This window comes from Bombina bombina, chromosome 1, assembly GCF_027579735.1.
Source record: "Bombina bombina isolate aBomBom1 chromosome 1, aBomBom1.pri, whole genome shotgun sequence".
Classification (NCBI taxonomy): domain Eukaryota; kingdom Metazoa; phylum Chordata; class Amphibia; order Anura; family Bombinatoridae; genus Bombina; species Bombina bombina.
Genome location: NC_069499.1, coordinates 518,588,345 through 518,609,587, shown reverse-complemented (window position 1 = coordinate 518,609,587; position 21,243 = coordinate 518,588,345). Strand labels below are relative to the sequence as shown.

At 41.9% G+C, this 21,243-nt stretch overlaps 1 protein-coding gene across 3 annotated transcripts in view; it reads right to left on the bottom strand.

Annotated features, from left to right (window-relative positions):
- GLS (glutaminase) overlaps positions 1-21,243 on the bottom strand; it is a 1,045,544-nt gene that overhangs the window by 477,716 nt on the left and 546,585 nt on the right. For all 3 annotated transcript variants that reach the window (XM_053698626.1, XM_053698625.1, XM_053698624.1), the window contains exon 9: positions 3,069-3,127. In XM_053698626.1, coding sequence (XP_053554601.1) covers positions 3,069-3,127 — 59 coding nt within the window. The remainder of the gene's footprint in view (positions 1-3,068; positions 3,128-21,243) is intronic.

Genomic DNA, 21,243 nt, shown 5'->3' with positions numbered 1-21,243 from the left:
ACACATTGGGAGAGCTAGGTGGTTTAACCTCCCTTTTGTCAGTCTGAGAAACCTCTGGTGATAAATCTTTAAAACCCATAATATGGTCTTTATAACTTATAGAAAGGTCAGTGCATTTGGTACACATTCTAAGAGGGGGTTCCACACTGGCTTCTAAACATAATGAACAAGGAGTTTCCTCTATGTCAGACATGTTTAACAGACTAGTAAATGAGACCAGCAAGCTTGGAAAACACTTTAATAAATGTGAAAAAAAACGGTACTGTGCCTTTAAGAGAAAAAACTACCACATAAACTGCAAAACAGTGTTAAAAAGTAGTAAACTCTACGAAATTTTTACAGTGTGTACAAGAGACTAAAGCATCATTGCACCCACTTGCAAATGGATGATTAACCCCTTAGGCCCCAAACCGGATTAGAAAAACGGTAAAACCGTTAAAAAACAGTCAAACACATTGCCACAGCTCTGCTGTTGCTCCTACCTGCCCTTAAACACGATTTTTGCAGGAAAAACCCCCACTATAGTGGTCCTAGATGCCAGAGGACTCCTTTAGGGAAGCTGGATGTCTCAGTCTGAATATCAACTGCGCATAAAGTGCGCGAAAATAGACCCCTCCCACCATGCACTCAATGTCAGAGGGCCTTAAAAAAGTACTCCTAGGAGTAATCTAACAAACCATGTGGAAAACTAGGCCCCAAATAAAGATTTTTCACCCTTAGAGAAAAAACGTTTTTTCTGTAAGTTATGCAAAGTTTTTACAGTAAGTAATATGAGAGTTAACATGAATATTACCCTTATCTTGTAAGCATGATCCCAGTCATTGTTAAATCACTGTATCAGGCTTACCTCAAATATACCAGGCACTGTCAGCATTTTCTAGACCTTATCTCTCTAGAAAAAAATATACTGAACATATCTCAAAGCAGGTGATCTGCAAACCGTCCCCCCAACTGAAGTTTTCTTTCCATACTCTTCAGTTATGTGTGAGAACAGCAATGGACCTTAGTTACAAACCGCTAAGATCATCAACCTCCAGGCAGATTCTTCTTCCAATTTCTGCCTGAGAGTAAAACAGGACAACGCCGGTACCGTTTAAAAATAACAAACTCTTGATTGAAGGTAAAAACTACACTAAGTCACCACATATCTCTTGATACTTCCTTTCTTGTCGAGAGTTGCAAGAGAATGACTGGGGGTGGCAGTTAGGGGAGGAGCTATATAGACAGCTCTGCTGTGGGTGTCCTCTTGCAACTTCCTGTTGTGAAGGAGAATATCCCACAAGTAATGGATGAACCCGTGGACTGGATACACCTTTACAAGAGAAATACAAAGCACATAAAATAGAGTGTAACAAAAACTCATGTCATGCTATGCTATACTAAACTGGGCTTGTGTCTCCTGCACATACAGAAATCCAGAGAATACGCCTTAGAGAAGTATAGCAACATTTGCCTGTCTAGAATCTTGTGAGAGAGCTCACATTGCTTGAAGATCATTTTAGATCATCTCTCCTGAGCGGAGAGCTTTATGGGATGCATTTCTCATCTATCTGGGACTTCCAGGTTCCGCACTTTTTCTTTTAGCATTCACTGAGTTCAGCCCGTGTCTGAACTACAACTTATCTCCAAACAGGAGAATTTTATCAGGCCCCTAATGTGAAAAACATTTTCACTAAGCATGAGAACTGTATTTTCTGATTTTATTATTAGTTTGCTATAGTTAATAAATTGAATTTTTATTTATAATTTGTAACTGACTCTTATGATCTTATGCTATCTATACTTTAGGGGCACATGCAAAATAGCTTGGGAAGATATTATTCAGAATACTTTATAACATTAATTCTAAGTGTGCTAAAATATAGGTGTTTATACTGAACCGTTCGGGTATTTTGTAAGGATAATTACTCTGACAGAGTTCACTCTTAAAACTATATATTACCTCTATGCTTTAACCATGGTAGCACTACACTTCTGATAAGAGAAAAACTAATGTGTTAAATAAATAAATACTGTAATGCAGGGGGTATCAAGATCATTGTATCTGGGGGGGCAATGGCCAAGTGTGCTTCTCCGATGGTGACTTATTGAACAGGGTGAGTGCTCTGTAACTGGAAATACTAGGATTTGGAAGTGACATTTACCCAAGTAGTAGTATGGTGTGAGTTGTAGCCCACAATAGACATACACAGTATATATTTATCTTGTGAGTGCCAAGTGAAGTGATTATTCTGGAACTTAATAAATGTGCAAAAAGTGACACTTATCTAACCAGTGCATGGTGGGAGCCTACAATAAACAATGCATGCGTATCTTTATATTTATCTAGTGAGTGCCTATATAGAACATAAACTTGTTATACCTCTTAGAACCCTAAATAAATAATGGGCTCATTTAATGATCTACCTAACAAGGGAGGACCAGATTAGACTACATTTAGGGGTGCACATGGCTACAGGGCGTTAGAACACTTTACTACTGCTCAAGCATAAGTACACGTTTAACCCTGGAAAATTAAATTAAACATAACGTCCAGCCACCTAGCTGAGTCAGTACAGAGCTGGTCCTCATTGGGTCAATGGCTGTGTCTAGCCAACGGCAGAAGACCGTTCGAAATCCCTTCTGTTTCTTTTTCGATCTCATGGATGGTAGATAAACTTAGAAAAGAGTTCTCTTATTCCCAGTACCAGGATGGAATTCCAGGGTTAAACGTGTACTTATGATTGTAGTAAAGTGATCTAATGCCCTGTGGCCATATACACCCCTAAATATAGTTTAATCTGGTCCTCCCTTGTAAGGTAGATCATTAAATGAGCCCATTATTTCTTTAGGGTTACATGCTGTAATAAACTGATGTTATCAAGACTTTTACAACAGCAACGGAAACTAGGCTATAGTTAGGGGTCAACATTAGTGCAAAAATAAAATGCTCTAATGCATTAGAACATTTTATTTTTATTATTATTGATCACCCTTAAAGTTTGAATTTTTGCCAAAAAAATTAAGTTAACCTAACAAATAAATAATGAAAGTACATTTTTTTTTTTTTTATTTTTTTTTTTACTTACGTGGCATTACTGAATCCAATATACTCATTACCAGCCATCTTATTCAGGAACTGCATCACCTGTTGAGACAGAAGTAATATTAAATTAAAAGTATACATAATATATCATGATGTGATCTTAAGTTATTTTGCTGTGACCCACATATATAAAAGTAATTTCTTCTATAGCTGGGCTGTTTACCTTTACTTAAGGCAAAAACTTGGCTTTATTTTGACGTGGAGGCTATTTTGATCTTTCCTAAATCTTTTCGCTTCTGAGAAATTTTTATTTTGGGCAAAATTTGCCTTAAACCGTTAGACTGCTCAAAAAGAAATATAGATATACTGTGTATATATATATATATATATATATATATATATATATATATATATATATATATATATATATATAATGTATTACGCACAGTTTAGTTTGCAGTGAATTACAGTAACCAATAGCGCAAATTTGGAAAACTGAGTCAAATGGCTGCTGCAAAACTGGACTATAATATTTGTTCCAAGATTTAACGTATTCCTCCTTAAAGGGCCATGATACCCAAATGTTTAAACACTTGAAAGTGATGCAGCATAGCTGTAAAAACATATCACCTAAACATCTCTATGTAAAAAAGGAATATATTTTACCTTAAAATGTCCTAAGTATTCAGATCCCATTGTAAACGACTTTAAGCAGCAAATCAGTATGCCTGTCCAGGACTGGCAAGGGAGCAAGCTTCATGCACACTCATCTTATTTCCCTATTCAGTTTACGGAAGTTTAGTTTGAAATCTCATGAGAGTTAAATGAAATCTCATGAGAGTTAAATGAGATCTCATGAGATCACAGTAAAAGAGTTTATGACCTCAGCACTGCTGATCAAGATTGGCTGCTGTTCAGTTCTTCCGTTTTCTTTTTTTTAAACCTGCAGCTGGACAGTAACTGAAAGATCACTTTTTTAAGAATACTTACTCTGGCGAACTGAGGAAATTGTGAGGTAAAATATCTTCCTTTTTTACATAGAGATGCTCAGGTGATATTTTCTCATCAGCTTTTTACAGTTATGCTGCATCACGTTTAAGTGATTTAGCATATGAGTATTATGTCCCTTAAAGATAAAACAGAAAGAACGAAAAATGTTCTCACATGTATGTAGTATTTGATCTATTCATTTTTTAAAAACTTTACTCAGGGATCCAAAGGTTTTCAACAGAGAGCTATAATCTAGCAATTTATACTGCTGTTAGATTTGCTGTCTAATGCAATAAAGGAATGCTCTAATTTGTTGTTGTTACTATTACTATTTTTCAAATGCTCATTTCCATTAAGGAGTAAATCACACAGCTAAATTGTGTGATAAGTGGTTTCCTGAGCCTATAAGCCAAACAGGATCAGTAACAGACATGCAGTCAATTACCAGCTGTGAAAGGACACAAGAGTAAGCCTGGTGTATGCAGTGAAACACACAATTTTAAACAACTTTCCAATTAACTTATAATACTTAATTTGCTTTGTTTTCTTGGTATCCTTTCTTGAAGGAGGAGCAATGCACTACTTAGAGCTAGCGGAACATGTGGTGACAATGCAGCTACCAATCAGCGGCTAGCTCCCAGTGGTGCATTGCTGCTCCAGAGCCTACCTAGGTATGCTTTTCAACAAAGAATACAACAACAAAAAAGCAAATTACATAACAGAAGTAAAATGGAAAGCGGTTTAAAATGACATGTTCTATTTCAATCATGAAAAACATAAATTATGCTTACCTGATAATTTCCTTTCCTTCTGTATGAGGAGAGTACACAGCATCATTCCTTACTGTTGGAAAATACTGAACCTGGCCACCAGGAGGAGGCAAAGACACCCCAGCCAAAAGCTTAAATATTCCCCCTACTTCCTTCATATCCCAATCATTCTGCCAAGGGAACAAGGAACAGTAGGAGAAATATCAGGGTATAAATGGTGCCGGAAGAGAAAAACAAATTTTGATCCCCCCATTGGAACATACATGCGGGGGCCGTGGACTTTATCAGGGAAGCATAATTTATGTTTTCCTTCTTAATATGAGGAGAGTCCACAGCATCATTCCTTACTATTGGGAAAACTATACCCAAGCTCTAGAGGACACTGAATGATAACAGGAGGGGTAAATTATTTCTCCAAAAAGCTGCTTCGGTCGAAGCAAAAACGTCAAACTTGTAGAATTTTGAAAAAGTATGTAAGGAGGACCAGGTAGCCGCCTTACAAATCTGATCCATAGAGGCCTTGTTCTTAAAGGCCCAAGAGGAAGCCACCGCTCTAGTGGAATGAGCCGTAATCCTTTGAGGAGGTCTAAGTCTTGCTGACTCGTAAGCTAAGCGTATAACACTCCTCAACCAAAAAGATAAGGAAGTCGAAGAAGCTTTCAGACCCTTGCGCTTTTTAGAGTAGATAACAAACAAGGAAAAAGTTTGCCTAAAATCCTTAGTAGCTTGAAGATAAAAATGTCAAAGCTCGAACCACATCCAGATTATGAAGAAAACGTTCCTTCGAAGAAGGATTAGGACATAAGGAAAGAACCACAATCTCCTGATTGATGTTACGATCAGACACAACCTTAGGGCGAATACCCAAGAAGGTACGCAGGACAGCCTTATCAGAGTGGAACACCAGATAATGAGGCTCACATTGCCAGGCAGCTATTTCAGAAACTGAGCGCTGAAGCAATAGCCAATAGAAAAAGAACCTTCCAAGACAACATATTGATGTCAACCGAATGCATAGGCTCACACGGAGCCCGTTGCAAAAACTTAAGAACAAAATTCAAACTCCAAGGTGGAGCATTAGATCTAAACACAGGTCTGATCCTAATCAGAGCCTTAAGGAAAGATTGCACGTCGGGGAACTCTGCGATCCTCTTATGCAGTAAAACAGAAAGGGCCGAAATCTGTCCCCTTAGGGAACTGGCAGCAAGACCCTTTTCCAGACCCTTCTGGAGAAAGGAAAGTATCCTGGCATCCTTAATCTTATGCCAGGCTAAACCACGCTCTTCACATCAGAATAAGTAAGCTCTCCACACCTTGTGATAGATGCAATGAGTAACAGGCTTACGAGCATGAATGAGAGTGTCAATTACCCTCTCAGAGAAACCTCTCTTGGTTAGGACTAAGCGTTCAATCTCCACGCAGTCAGCCTCAGAATCTAGATTTTGATGAACAAAAGGAACCTGTTCCAGCAGATCCCTGTCACAAGGTAACTTCCACGGAGGAGATGAGGACATCCCCACCAGGTCCGCGAACCACATCCTTCGCGGCCACGATGGAGCAATCTGTATCACTGATGTGGGTCACTACACGAGGAAGAAGTGGTAATGGCGGGAAAATGTCAATTAGATTGAACCTCCAAGGCACCGCTAATGCATCTATTAGCTCCGCCTGAGAATTCCTGGACCGCGACCCATATCTGGGTAGCTTCATATTGAGCCGGGACGCCATGCGATCTATCTCCGGCGTCCCCCATTTGCTGCAAATCTCTGCAAACACCTCAGGATGGAGAGACAATTCCCCCGGATGAAAGGATTGTCTGCTGAGGAAATCCGCTTCCCAGTGTCAACACCCAGAATGTGGATCGCTGACAACGTGCAGTTGTGGGCCTTCGCCCACTCCAGAATTTGAGATACTTCCCTCATTGCTAGCAAGCTCTTCGCCCCCCCCCCCCCGATGGTTGATGTAAACCTCTGAGGTTATGTTGTCTGATTAGAATATGATAAACTGGAATGAACCCAGAAGGGGCCAAGCCTTCAGAGCATTAAAGATTGCTCGAAGTTCCAGAATGTTGATTGGGAGGAGGGGTTCCTCTCGAGTGCACAGTTCCTGGCACCCCAAATAGCTCCCCATCCTTATAGCCTTGTGTCCGTAGTCACAATTTCCCAGGATGGTTTCAAGAAGGATGTCCCTTGGGACAGGTGATCTGGACAGAGCCACCAGGAGAGCCATTCTCTCGACCGGTTGTCCAGAGAAATCTGTTGAGACAGAGCTGAATGATCGCCGTTTCACTGTCTCAGCATGCACAGTTGTAGTGGTCTGAGATGGAATCTGGCAAATGGAATGATGTCCATGCTGGACACCATGAGACCAATCACCCCCATACACCGTGCCACAGTGGGCCTCAAGGAGGCCTGGAGGGCAAGACAAGCAGAATTTAGCTTGTAACGTCTCTGGTCTGTAAGGAATATCGTCATGGATATGGTGTCTATTACAGTACCCAGGAATTCCACCCTGGTACTGGGAATAAGAGAACTCTTTTCTAAGTTTATCTACCATCCAGGAGATCGAAGAAGAAACAGAAGAGATTTCGAACGGTCTTCTGCCAGACAACAAGATGGTGCTTGAAACAAAATATCGTCCAAGTATGGAGCTACTGCTATACCTCTGGTTCTGGCCACTGCAAGCAGAGCCTCTAGAACCTTCATAAAAACTATTCAAGCAGTAGCTAGACCAAACGGAAGTGCAATAAACTGGAAGTGCTGGTCCAGGAACACAAACCTTAAGAATTTGAAGAGTCCCTTGTGGATTGGAACGTGAAGGTAAGCATCCTTTAGATCTATCGTGGTCATGAAATGTCCTTCCTGAACTAAGGGAAGGATGGACCTTATCGCCTCCATCTTGAACGAGAGGACAGAATTTGTTTAGGCACTTTAGGTCCAGAATCGGGCGGAAAGTACCCTTCTTCTTTGGGGCCGCAAAAAAGGTTTGAATAGTATCCCAAACCTCTCTCGGCGAGAGGTACCGGGACAATGATTCCTAGGGAGGAGAGATCTGCCCCTGGGTGGATGAGACTTGAAACCTATCTTGTATCCCTGAGTGATGACCTCCAGGACCCACGGGTCCTGCACGTCCCCAAACCAAGCGTCTGTCTTGGCGGGCTTCTTGCTCTGCTTGGATTTATTCCAGCACTGAACCAGTCTCCAAGTACCCTTGGATTGCTCAGGCTTTGCAGAGGGCTGCTGACATTGGGATTTATCAGAACGAAAGGAACAAAAGTTAGAACCTTGTCCCTTAAGCTTGTTCTTCTTATCTTGCGGTAAAAAGGCACCCTTCACTCCAGTAACCGTGGAGATAATTGAGTCCAGGCCTGGACCAAACAAAATCTTTCCCTTAAAAGGGAGGGAAAGAAGTCTTTACTTAGAAGTCATGCCCGCAGACTTCTACCAGAGTGCCTTACGGGCTTGAACAGAAAAACCTGAAGCTTTAGCTTTCAGGTGAATAATTTGCATATTAGCATCACAAATAAAAGAATTAGCCACCCTTAAGGCCTTAATTCTTTCTTGTATCACATAGAGGGGACCCTCCACATCAATCAACTTATATAAGGCAACACACCAGTAGGTAGCCACTCCAGCAACTGCAGCAACAGCCGCTGCCGGTTGAAACAAATATCCAGCATGTTGAAACATCTTTCTTAACAGAGTTTCTATCTTCTTATCCATGGGCTCTTTAAACGACGAGCTATCCTCAAGCGGGATGGTAGTGCGTTTAGCAAGTTTGGATATAGCGCCATCCACCTTGCAGATGGAACCCCACAACTCCAACTGAGAGACTGGGGCGGGAACAATTTCGTAAAGGAAGAAGAGGAGGAAGAAAAACCAATCCTTTCCCATTTGTTCTTAATATTCGCCATCTCTACGGGAACCAGGAAAGTTTGTGATACAACCCTGTCCTTGTAGACCTTATCTAATTTAGGAATCAAAGGTTCCTCAGGCAATTTGGGCTCTGGAACCTCTAACGTAGCCAAAACTTCCTTCAACAGAAAGCGTAAATGCTCAATCCTAAATCTAAAGTCTGGTTCCACCGCAGCTGGAGGTCTAGAGGCAGCATATTCCGACCCAGAAAGAGCGTCCTCAAGTATCAGAGGCCCCTTCATCATCGGATTATCTTGTATCAGATAAATCCAACAAACTAGTTGATGACCCCTGGGAAGGATAGCAATATTTGTCCTTTCGCTTGCGCTTAGCAGGGTGAGGTAAAGCACTAAAGGCGGCAGACACTGCCGTTTGTAACTGCTCAGTAAAGTCTGGCAGTAAAAGGCCCCCACCAGATGAAGGATTAGGAGTGCTACACGAAGCTGCATGTGTATTATGAAATGACTGTAGGGTGCGCACCTCACGGGACGGAGACTCCTCAGAGGTGGACGGCTCAGTGGTATCAAACATATTAACTTTCTTTGACACGATTACTTTATCAAGGCATGTGGAACATAGTTGAGCAAGCGGGTATACCGCGGCCTCCTCACAATTTAGACAGGTATTAGCTTTAGGTAAAGAGGGAGTACCCTCTAACGCATCAGAATCCTCCATAGCTTGCGATTACAAAGCAGACGATTGATAATAAGAAAAAAAAATGGCACCTTTATACCCCCAATGACTGGGGCACTCACCACCTCCTATGACCCAGGCCAAAAAGAGAAAAACGCTTCTACTCTGGTAAACCGCACGGTCAGGAAAGAGGAAATAAGTGTGACCACTCCCGATCACGTGGTGCACAACGCAGGACCGCCCCTGCAATAATAGCAACAACAAAAAAGTGCCACGCCTTTCAGGCTGCGCACCTCCCAAAACGAAAATGAAAACCATGTACGTTCCAACATCTGCCTGAGCCTCATCTCACACATGTCGCAGAATAATCAAATTAACTTATGTGATTAATCCCCACTGTTCAATAATCCCCCTCCAGAGATATTAACCCTTGATTCCATCAGATAAAAGGAGCCATACTGTGACCCTGTCTTCTTGTGTTATCATATGTGCAAAAAAAAAAAAAATGTAACAATCTTACCGGAATCTATGCTGTGGAACAGAAACACAGCCTCTTAAGTTTGACAGTCTTCTAGCATCACTCATGACATGGACTCGAGTGATGGAAGTGGCAGTGAAACTCGTTAACACTGATTGCTTAGGAGCTGTTAATACAAGTCTGGATGCATTTGCAGAAAGACTCTTGCTGCATCTCTAGACCCTAAACATCCGTTAATGCTAATGTTCTCACTGAGAGGCTGACAAGACTACTTAAAACTCCAGTCCCATTTCGAAGGGTAGATACCCTTCATAAGGAACTACTCCAAATCTGACACTTCTCTGCCAACCTCCTGTGACGAAAGGCAAAGAATGACGGAGATATGAGGGAAGTGGGGGGAGTATTTAAGCATTTGGCTGGGGTGTCTTTGACTCCTCCTGGTGGCCAGGTTCAGTATTTCCTAACAGTAAGGAATGATGCCGTGGACTCTCATATTAAGAAGGAAACCTAATTTATGCTTACCTGAAAAATTCATTTATTTCATGGTGGCGACAGTGCACAATCCACTACTCCTCCCGGCCACTAGGAGGAGGCAAAGATTCCCTAACCCCAAGAGCTCTATAAAACCCCTCTCACCATACCAGAAACTAGTCTGATGTATAGCCAAGCAAAAAAGATAAGAAAATTAATAAAAGCAATAAAAGGAGCAGGTAAAAAAACAAAAAAAAACAAAGCTACCACCAGAAGAAAAACAGAGTTTCTCTATCTTTTCACAATATTCAATAGATTATATTTTGTTTAACATGCAAAAACATGAAAAGTACGCAAAAAGAACATAACAAAACCGCATCAACCAGAAACAGCCTGAGGAACTTTCCTACCAACGGCTTTTTCAGAAGAAGCAAAAACATTAAAATAGTAAAACTTAGTAAAAATATGCAAAGTCGAGCAAGTTTGATCCACAGAGGCCTCATTCTTAAAGTGCCAATATGTGGCAACTGATCTTGGTTGAATGGGCAGTATTCTGTTTAGGAGGAGACTGACCCACCTCGAAGTAAGTCTTATTAAACACCAAAGAAACAGCCGTATCTTTCTGCCCTGTTCTAGAACCAGAAAATTTAACAAAAACTAGAATTAGTAACCTGCAAATAATATTTCAAAGCTCTTACAACATCCAAAATATGGAAAAGCCTCTCCATAGAGATTTAAGGATTAGGACAAAAAGAGGGAACAACCATTTCCATACTCATACTGTCTGAAGACACCACACCTTATTGTAAGAAATCAAACCTAGTTTGAGGGTCACAAGAAAGAACAGACAATTCAGAAAGTCTGCAAGCAGAAGAGATAACCAAAAGAAACTAAACCTTTAGAAGATAAAAGCTTGATATCCACCTTATGCATGGGCTCAAATGGAGGAGCCTCCAAAACATTTAAAACCAAAATTAAGACACCAGGGAGGAGAAATCACCTTAACAGGCATCACCATGATCAAGGCCTGAATAAAATACTGAATATCAGAAAGATTATAACATTTTTTACAAAACAGAACTGAAAGGGATAAAATCTGACTTCTAAGAGAACTAGCGGATAAACCCTTATCCAGACCATCATGAAGAAATGTTTTTTTTTTCCTGGCATTCTTTTAGAACTCCTAGGACTTTGCAATGATCCAAACTACAAGAAATATAGGCCTTCTAAACCTTATGATATAGATTTTCCTAGTCACAGGTTTACATGCCTAAACCAAAGTCTCAACAACAGACAAAACACTATCCTTAAAGGGATACTAAACCCCAATTTTTTTCTTTTACAATTCAGATAGAGCATGCAATTTTAAGCAACTTTCTAATTAACTCCGATTATCAATTTTTCTACGTTCTCTTGCTATCTTTATTTGAAAAGTAAGAATGTAAGCTTAGGAGCCAGCCCATTTTTGGTTCAGCACCTGAGTTGCGCTTGCTGATTGGTGGCTTAATATAGTCAGTCAATCAGCAAGTGCCATGTTGTTTTGGAGTCCAAACATATTCTCTGAGAAAGCGGATTATGATCCCTGCACCATTGCCGGAGAATATAAAGCATCCGAAGTGGCAATCATTAGGCCTAGAACTTCCATACAAAGAACTACTGAAGGACACAGAACAGACTGAAGATTTAAACTGAAATCAGTTTCAACCATTTTTGTTCGGTCAAAGGGAGTCTCCAAGACTGAGTCTATTTGAACATCCAGAATAGCTACTTTGGACTGGGGAACAAGATAACTTTGAAAAATTGATTCTCCAACCATGCTGCTTAAGAAATAACAGAAGTTTGTTGGTGTGAGATACTGCTAAATTAAAAGATGGAGCTTGTACCTTATCATCCAGGTAAGGAAAAACTGAAATATCCTGGGCTCTTATAACTGACATGAGGGAACTGAATGTTTTCAAAAGATTCTAGGAGCAGTAGCAATACTAAATGGAAGAGCAACAAAATGAAACAAATGGCAAGCATTAGAAACTTATAATGATCCCTGCATATAAGAACATGGACATAAACTGGGCTGCACAAGGGGCAGAATAGTCTACATACTTCCATTTGAAAGTAGGAACTCTAAGAAACTTGTTCAGAGCGTTAAAATCTAAAACTGGTCTGAAAAACAGAATTTATGTTTACCTGATAAATTACTTTCTCCAACGGTGTGTCCGGTCCACGGCGTCATCCTTACTTGTGGGATATTCTCTTCCCCAACAGGAAATGGCAAAGAGCCCAGCAAAGCTGGTCACATGATCCCTCCTAGGCTCCGCCTTCCCCAGTCATTCGACCGACGTTAAGGAGGAATATTTGCATAGGAGAAACCATATGGTACCGTGGTGACTGTAGTTAAAGAAAATAAATTATCAGACCTGATTAAAAAAACCAGGGCGGGCCGTGGACCGGACACACCGTTGGAGAAAGTAATTTATCAGGTAAACATAAATTCTGTTTTCTCCAACATAGGTGTGTCCGGTCCACGGCGTCATCCTTACTTGTGGGAACCAATACCAAAGCTTTAGGACACGGATGAAGGGAGGGAGCAAATCAGGTCACCTAAATGGAAGGCACCACGGCTTGCAAAACCTTTCTCCCAAAAATAGCCTCAGAAGAAGCAAAAGTATCAAACTTGTAAAATTTGGTAAAAGTGTGCAGTGAAGACCAAGTCGCTGCCCTACATATCTGATCAACAGAAGCCTCGTTCTTGAAGGCCCATGTGGAAGCCACAGCCCTAGTGGAATGAGCCGTGATTCTTTCGGGAGGCTGCCGTCCGGCAGTCTCGTAAGCCAATCTGATGATGCTTTTAATCCAAAAAGAGAGAGAGGTAGAAGTTGCTTTTTGACCTCTCCTTTTACCGGAATAAACAACAAACAAGGAAGATGTTTGTCTAAAATCCTTTGTAGCATCTAAATAGAATTTTAGAGCGCGAACAACATCCAGATTGTGCAACAAACGTTCCTTCTTTGACACTGGTTTCGGACACAGAGAAGATACGATAATCTCCTGGTTAATGTTTTTGTTAGAAACAACTTTTGGAAGAAAACCAGGTTTAGTACGTAAAACCACCTTATCTGCATGGAACACCAGATAAGGAGGAGAACACTGCAGAGCAGATAATTCTAAAACTCTTCTAGCAGAAGAAATCGCAACTAAAAACAAAACCTTCCAAGATAATAACTTAATATCAACGGAATGTAAGGGTTCAAACGGAACCCCCTGAAGAACTGAAAGAACTAAGTTGAGACTCCAAGGAGGAGTCAAAGGTTTGTAAACAGGCTTAATTCTAACCAGAGCCTGAACAAAGGCTTGAACATCTGGCACAGCTGCCAGCTTTTTGTGAAGTAACACAGACAAGGCAGAAATCTGTCCCTTCAGGGAACTAGCAGATAATCCTTTTTCCAATCCTTCTTGAAGGAAGGATAGAATCTTAGGAATCTTAACCTTGTCCCAAGGGAATCCTTTAGATTCACACCAACAGATATATTTTTTCCAAATTTTGTGGTAAATCTTTCTAGTTACAGGCTTTCTGGCCTGAACAAGAGTATCGATAACAGAATCTGAGAACCCTCGCTTCGATAAGATCAAGCGTTCAATCTCCAAGCAGTCAGCTGGAGTGAAACCAGATTCGGATGTTCGAACGGACCCTGAACAAGAAGGTCTCGTCTCAAAGGTAGCTTCCAAGGTGGAGCCGATGACATATTCACCAGATCTGCATACCAAGTCCTGCGTGGCCACGCAGGAGCTATCAAGATCACCGACGCCCTCTCCTGATTGATCCTGGCTACCAGCCTGGGGATGAGAGGAAACGGCGGGAACACATAAGCTAGTTTGAAGGTCCAAGGTGCTACTAGTGCATCCACTAGAGCCGCCTTGGGATCCCTGGATCTGGACCCGTAGCAAGGAACTTTGAAGTTCTGACGAGAGGCCGTCAGATCCATGTCTGGAATGCCCCACAGCTGAGTGACTTGGGCAAAGATTTCCGGATGGAGTTCCCACTCCCCCGGATGCAATGTCTGACGACTCAGAAAATCCGCTTCCCAATTTTCCACTCCTGGGATGTGGATAGCAGACAGGTGGCAGGAGTGAGACTCCGCCCATAGAATGATTTTGGTCACTTCTTCCATCGCTAGGGAACTCCTTGTTCCCCCCTGATGGTTGATGTACGCAACAGTTGTCATGTTGTCTGATTGAAACCGAATGAACTTGGCCCTCGCTAGCTGAGGCCAAGCCTTGAGAGCATTGAATATCGCTCTCAGTTCCAGAATATTTATCGGTAGAAGAGATTCTTCCCGAGACCAAAGACCCTGAGCTTTCAGGGATCCCCAGACCGCGCCCCAGCCCATCAGACTGGCGTCGGTCGTGACGATGACCCACTCCGGTCTGCGGAATGTCATCCCTTGTGACAGGTTGTCCAGGGACAGCCACCAACGGAGTGAGTCTCTGGTCCTCTGATTTACTTGGATCTTCGGAGACAAGTCTGTATAGTCCCCATTCCACTGACTGAGCATGCACAGTTGTAATGGTCTTAGATGAATGCGCGCAAAAGGAACTATGTCCATTGCCGCTACCATCAAACCGATCACTTCCATGCACTGCGCTATGGAAGGAAGAGGAACGGAATGAAGTATCCGACAAGAGTCTAGAAGTTTTGTTTTTCTGGCCTCTGTCAGAAAAATCCTCATTTCTAAGGAGTCTATTATTGTTCCCAAGAAGGGAACCCTTGTTGACGGAGATAGAGAACTCTTTTCCACGTTCACTTTCCATCCGTGAGATCTGAGAAAGGCCAGGACAATGTCCGTGTGAGCCTTTGCTTGAGGAAGGGACGACGCTTGAATCAGAATGTCGTCCAAGTAAGGTACTACAGCAATGCCCCTTGGTCTTAGCACAGCTAGAAGGGACCCTAGTACCTTTGTGAAAATCCTTGGAGCAGTGGCTAATCCGAAAGGAAGCGCCACGAACTGGTAATGCTTGTCCAGGAATGCGAACCTTAGGAACCGATGATGTTCCTTGTGGATAGGAATATGTAGATACGCATCCTTTAAATCCACCGTGGTCATGAATTGACCTTCCTGGATGGAAGGAAGAATAGTTCGAATGGTTTCCATCTTGAACGATGGAACCTTGAGAAACTTGTTTAAGATCTTGAGATCTAAGATTGGTCTGAACGTTCCCTCTTTTTTGGGAACTATGAACAGATTGGAGTAGAACCCCATCCCTTGTTCTCTTAATGGAACAGGATGAATCACTCCCATTTTTAACAGGTCTTCTACACAATGTAAGAATGCCTGTCTTTTTATGTGGTCTGAAGACAACTGAGACCTGTGGAACCTCCCCCTTGGGGGAAGCCCCTTGAATTCCAGAAGATAACCTTGGGAGACTATTTCTAGCGCCCATGGATCCAGAACATCTCTTGCCCAAGCCTGAGCGAAGAGAGAGAGTCTGCCCCCCACCAGATCCGGTCCCGGATCGGGGGCCAACATTTCATGCTGTCTTGGTAGCAGTGGCAGGTTTCTTGGCCTGCTTTCCCTTGTTCCAGCCTTGCATTGGTCTCCAAGCTGGCTTGGCTTGAGAAGTATTACCCTCTTGCTTAGAGGACGTAGCACTTTGGGCTGGTCCGTTTCTACGAAAGGGACGAAAATTAGGTTTATTTTTTGCCTTGAAAGGCCGATCCTGAGGAAGGGCGTGGCCCTTACCCCCAGTGATATCAGAGATAATCTCTTTCAAGTCAGGGCCAAACAGCGTTTTCCCCTTGAAAGGAATGTTAAGTAGCTTGTTCTTGGAAGACGCATCAGCTGACCAAGATTTCAACCAAAGCGCTCTGCGCGCCACAATAGCAAACCCTGAATTCTTAGCCGCTAACCTAGCCAATTGCAAAGTGGCGTCTAGGGTGAAAGAATTAGCCGATTTGAGAGCATTGATTCTGTCCATAATCTCCTCATAAGGGGGAGAATCCCTATCGACCGCCTTTATCAGCTCATCGAACCAGAAACATGCGGCTGTAGCTACAGGGACAATGCATGAAACAGGTTGTAGAAGGTAACCCTGCTGAACAAACATCTTTTTAAGTAAACCTTCTAATTTTTTATCCATAGGATCTTTGAAAGCACAACTATCCTCTATGGGTATAGTGGTGCGTTTGTTTAAAGTGGAAACCGCTCCCTCGACCTTGGGGACTGTCTGCCATAAGTCCTTTCTGGGGTCGACCATAGGAAACAATTTTTTAAATATGGGGGGAGGGACGAAAGGAATACCGGGCCTTTCCCATTCTTTATTAACAATGTCCGCCACCCGCTTGGGTATAGGAAAAGCTTCTGGGAGTCCCGGGACCTCTAGGAACTTGTCCATTTTACATAGTTTCTCTGGGATGACCAACTTGTCACAATCATCCAGAGTGGATAATACCTCCTTGAGCAGAATGCGGAGATGTTCCAACTTAAATTTAAACGTAATCACATCAGGTTCAGCTTGTTGAGAAATGTTCCCTGAATCAGTAATTTCTCCCTCAGACAAAACCTCCCTGGCCCCATCAGACTGGGTTAGGGGCCCTTCAGAACCATTATTATCAGCGTCGTCATGCTCTTCAGTATCTAAAACAGAGCAGTCACGCTTACGCTGGTAAGTGTTCATTTTGGCTAAAATGTTTATGACAGAATTATCCATTACAGCCGTTAATTGTTGCATAGTAAGGAGTATTGGCGCGCTAGATGTACTAGGGGCCTCCTGAGTGGGCAAGACTCGTGTAGACGAAGGAGGGAATGATGCAGTACCATGCTTACTCCCCTCACTTGAGGAATCATCTTGGGCATCATTGTCATTGTCACATAAATCACATTTATTTAAATGAATAGGAATTCTGGCTTCCCCACATTCAGAACACAGTCTATCTGGTAGTTCAGACATGTTAAACAGGCATAAACTTGATAACAAAGTACAAAAAACGTTTTAAAATAAAACCGTTACTGTCACTTTAAATTTTAAACTGAACACACTTTATTACTGCAATTGCGAAAAAACATGAAGAAATTGTTCAAAATTCACCAAATTTTCACCACAGTGTCTTAAAGCCTTAAAAGTATTGCACACCAAATTTGGAAGCTTTAACCCTTAAAATAACGGAACCGGAGCCGTTTTTAACTTTAACCCCTTTACAGTCCCTGGTATCTGCTTTGCTGAGACCCAACCAAGCCCAAAGGGGAATACGATACCAAATGACGCCTTCAGAAAGTCTTTTCTAAGTATCAGAGCTCCTCTCACATGCGACTGCATGTCATGCCTCTCAAAAACAAGTGTGCAACACCGGCGCGAAAATGAGGCTCTGCCTATGATTTGGGAAAGCCCCTAAATAATAAGGAGTCTAAAACAGTGCCTGCCGATATTATTATATCAAAATACCCAGATAAAATGATTCCTCAAGGCTAAATATGTGTTAATAATGAATCGATTTAGCCCAGAAAAAGTCTACAGTCTTAATAAGCCCTTGTGAAGCCCTTATTTACGATCTTTATAAACATGGCTTACCGGATCCCATAGGGAAAATGACAGCTTCCAGCATTACATCGTCTTGTTAGAATGTGTCATACCTCCAGCAGCAAGAGACTGCTCACTGTTCCCCCAACTGAAGTTAATTGCTCTCAACAGTCCTGTGTGGAACAGCCATGGATTTTAGTGACGGTTGCTAAAATCATTTTCCTCATACAAACAGAAATCTTCATCTCTTTTCTGTTTCTGAGTAAATAGTACATACCAGCACTATTTTAAAATAACAAACTCTTGATTGAATAATAAAAACTACAGTTAAACACTAAAAAACTCTAAGCCATCTCCGTGGAGATGTTGCCTGTACAACGGCAAAGAGAATGACTGGGGTAGGCGGAGCCTAGGAGGGATCATGTGACCAGCTTTGCTGGGCTCTTTGCCATTTCCTGTTGGGGAAGAGAATATCCCACAAGTAAGGATGACGCCGTGGACCGGACACACCTATGTTGGAGAAAAAGTCCATTCCTTCGTTGCAACAATGAAGAGATTAGAATAAAACAAAATCCTTGCTCCAAAATTGGAACTGGAGTAATGACTCCCATGGATACCAGATCCAATACAGACTGAAGGAAGGCTTTTGCTTTCAAATGAGCCCTTGGGGTCAATTTATTAATGTGCTAGCAGACATGATACGATGTAGCGTATACTGTCCGCTGCCCATTGATAAATGCCGACAGCATACGTTGTCGGCATTTATCATTGCACGGAGCTTGATAAATTAACCCCCCCTTGGATGAGGAAACGGAGAATACCTTCCTCTGAGAGAACTCACCCTGAAACCTATTCAGTAACCCAAAGAGACTATATTCTGAACCCAGGGATCCTGAACAGACTGGAACCAACCATCTTGAAAAAGGGGTAACCTGCCATCTACCAGAAAAGCATGAAGGTCAGGCCTCGATCTAGAGGATTTGGATGAGTGAGTGGTTTCTTAGATTGTTTAGATCTGTTCCAATTTGAACTTGGCTTCCATACTGAATTAGAAGATCCTTGTTTCTGAGAGGAGGACAAAATAATTGAAAACGTGCTTTAAAAGTTACCATTAGACTTTTTGTCTTGGGGAAGAAAAGCTCCATTACCCCGTCACAGTAGAATTGATAGAATCTAACCCAGAACCAAATAACGTCTTTCCCTAATAAGTAGAAACAGCCCCATCCATTTTAAGCACAACATTATAGGCTGTCAAGGGATTCATTTTCTTAAATCTAGCCGAAGGATTAAAAGGGCCGCCAGGCTTAGATCAATTCTTAGAAACAATCTCATAGACCGCATTAGGCACAGGAAAAACCTATGGAGACTTAGCAGTAGGTTTAAAAATTAAATCCAAACGTTTAACAGACTTAGGATCTTCAAAAACTAAAGTACATAATACCTCTTTCAATAGGGAATTCATTTGATCAAAATAGGAGTATACCGACAACCCAACAGGAGAAGGAAAAGGAAAGGTACCCGCAACACCTGTGGCAGGCTTGATATTAACTCCCATAAGGTGTAATAGTGTCACTACCCAATAAATCACTCAGTCAATCAGCAGCACTCTAAGGGGAAATTGAGCCTCAACAAGTCTGAGAACCCTCCCATGAAAGAACAACTAGAGCACCTTCATTCTTAACCTACCTCCAATGGAGGAAAAGACAGGACTAGTTTCTAGTAAGATTAGAGGGGTTTTATAGAGCTCTTGTGGTTTTAAAATCTTTGCCTTCTCCTAGTAGCCAGGAAGAGTAATTCTAAGGAGTAATGAATAATGGACTATCACCACCTGAATAAATTAAATCTTAATTTTGACATTATTGTCCCTTTAATTTGGCAATGGCTTTATAAATTGTGTTCAATTTTTGAGTCCTTTAAGTGCATGCTTGCTTATGTAAGCCTCCAGCTGCAACTTAGAAGCAGCATTAAACCACGATTATTTGTCACCTCAAAGGTTGTCAATACCCAGGATGACTGAAAAGCTCTGCTCTTGCACAATTGGTAATGCAAGACAAGGGGCAGAGCTGCACAAATAAATTATTGTGCAATAATAACTGAGGGTGGACAGGTTCCCTGCCAGATTATTGGGAGGTGGGAAGGTGTATTTACGGGCATTTTGAGGTTTGGGAAACTTTGTCCCCTCCTGGTAGGAATGTATATCCCATACGTCACTAGCTCATGGACAAAAACAAATTATGCTTACCTGATAATTTAATTTCCATTTGTACGAAGGAGTCCACGGTTTCATTCATTACTTGTGGGAAATACAGAACCTGGCCACCAGGAGGAGGCAAAGACACCCCAGCCAAAGGCTCAAATACCTCCCCCGTTCCCCTCATCCCCCAGTCATTCTGCCGAGGGAACAAGAAACAGTAGGAGAAATATCAGGGTATAAATGGTGCCAGAAAAAAAAACAAAAGAAATTTAAGTCTGCCCAACGGAGAACCGGGCGGGAGCCGTGTACTCTCCTCGTACAGATGGAAATTAAATTATCAGGAAACTGAGAATACCTTCCTCTGAGAGACCTCACCCTGAAACCTATTCGGTAACCCAAAGAGACTATATTCTGAACCCAGGGATTCTGAACAGACTGGAACCAACCATCTTGAAAAAGGGGTAACCTGCCCTCTACCAGAAAAGCATGAAGGTCAGGCCTTGATCTAGAGAATTTGGATGAGTGAGTGGTTTCTTAGATTGTTTAGATCTGTTCCAATTTGAACTTGGCTTCCATACTGAATTAGAAGATCCTTGTTTCTGAGAGGAGGACAAAATAATTGAAAACGTGCTTTAAAAGTTACCATTAGACTTTTTGTCTTGGGGAAGAAAAGCTCCATTACCCCGTCACAGTAGAATTGATAGAATCTAACCCAGAACCAAATAACGTCTTTCCCTAATAAGTAGAAATAGCCCCATCAACTTTAAGCACAACATTATAGGATGTCAAGGGATTCATTTTCTTAAATCTAGCCGAAGGATTAAAAGGGCCGCCAGGCTTAGATCAATTCTTAGAAACAATCTCATAGACCACATTAGGCACAGAAAAAACCTATGGAGACTTAGCAGTAGGTTTAAAAATTAAATCCAAACGTTTAACAGACTTAGGATCTTCAAAAACTAAAGTACATAATACCTCTTTCAATAGGGAATTAATTTGATCACAATAGGAGTATACCGACAACCCAACAGGAGAAGGAAAAGGAAAGGTCCCCGCAACACCTGTGGCAGGCTTGATATTAACTCCCATAAGGTGTAATGTTGTCACTACCCAATAAATAAGTCTGCCCAACGGAGAACCGGGCGGGAGCCGTGTACTCTCCTCGTACAGATGGAAATGAAATTATCAGGTAAGCATGATTTATGTTTTCCATCTTAATATGAGGCGAGCCCACGGCTCTAGAGGACACTGAATGAAAA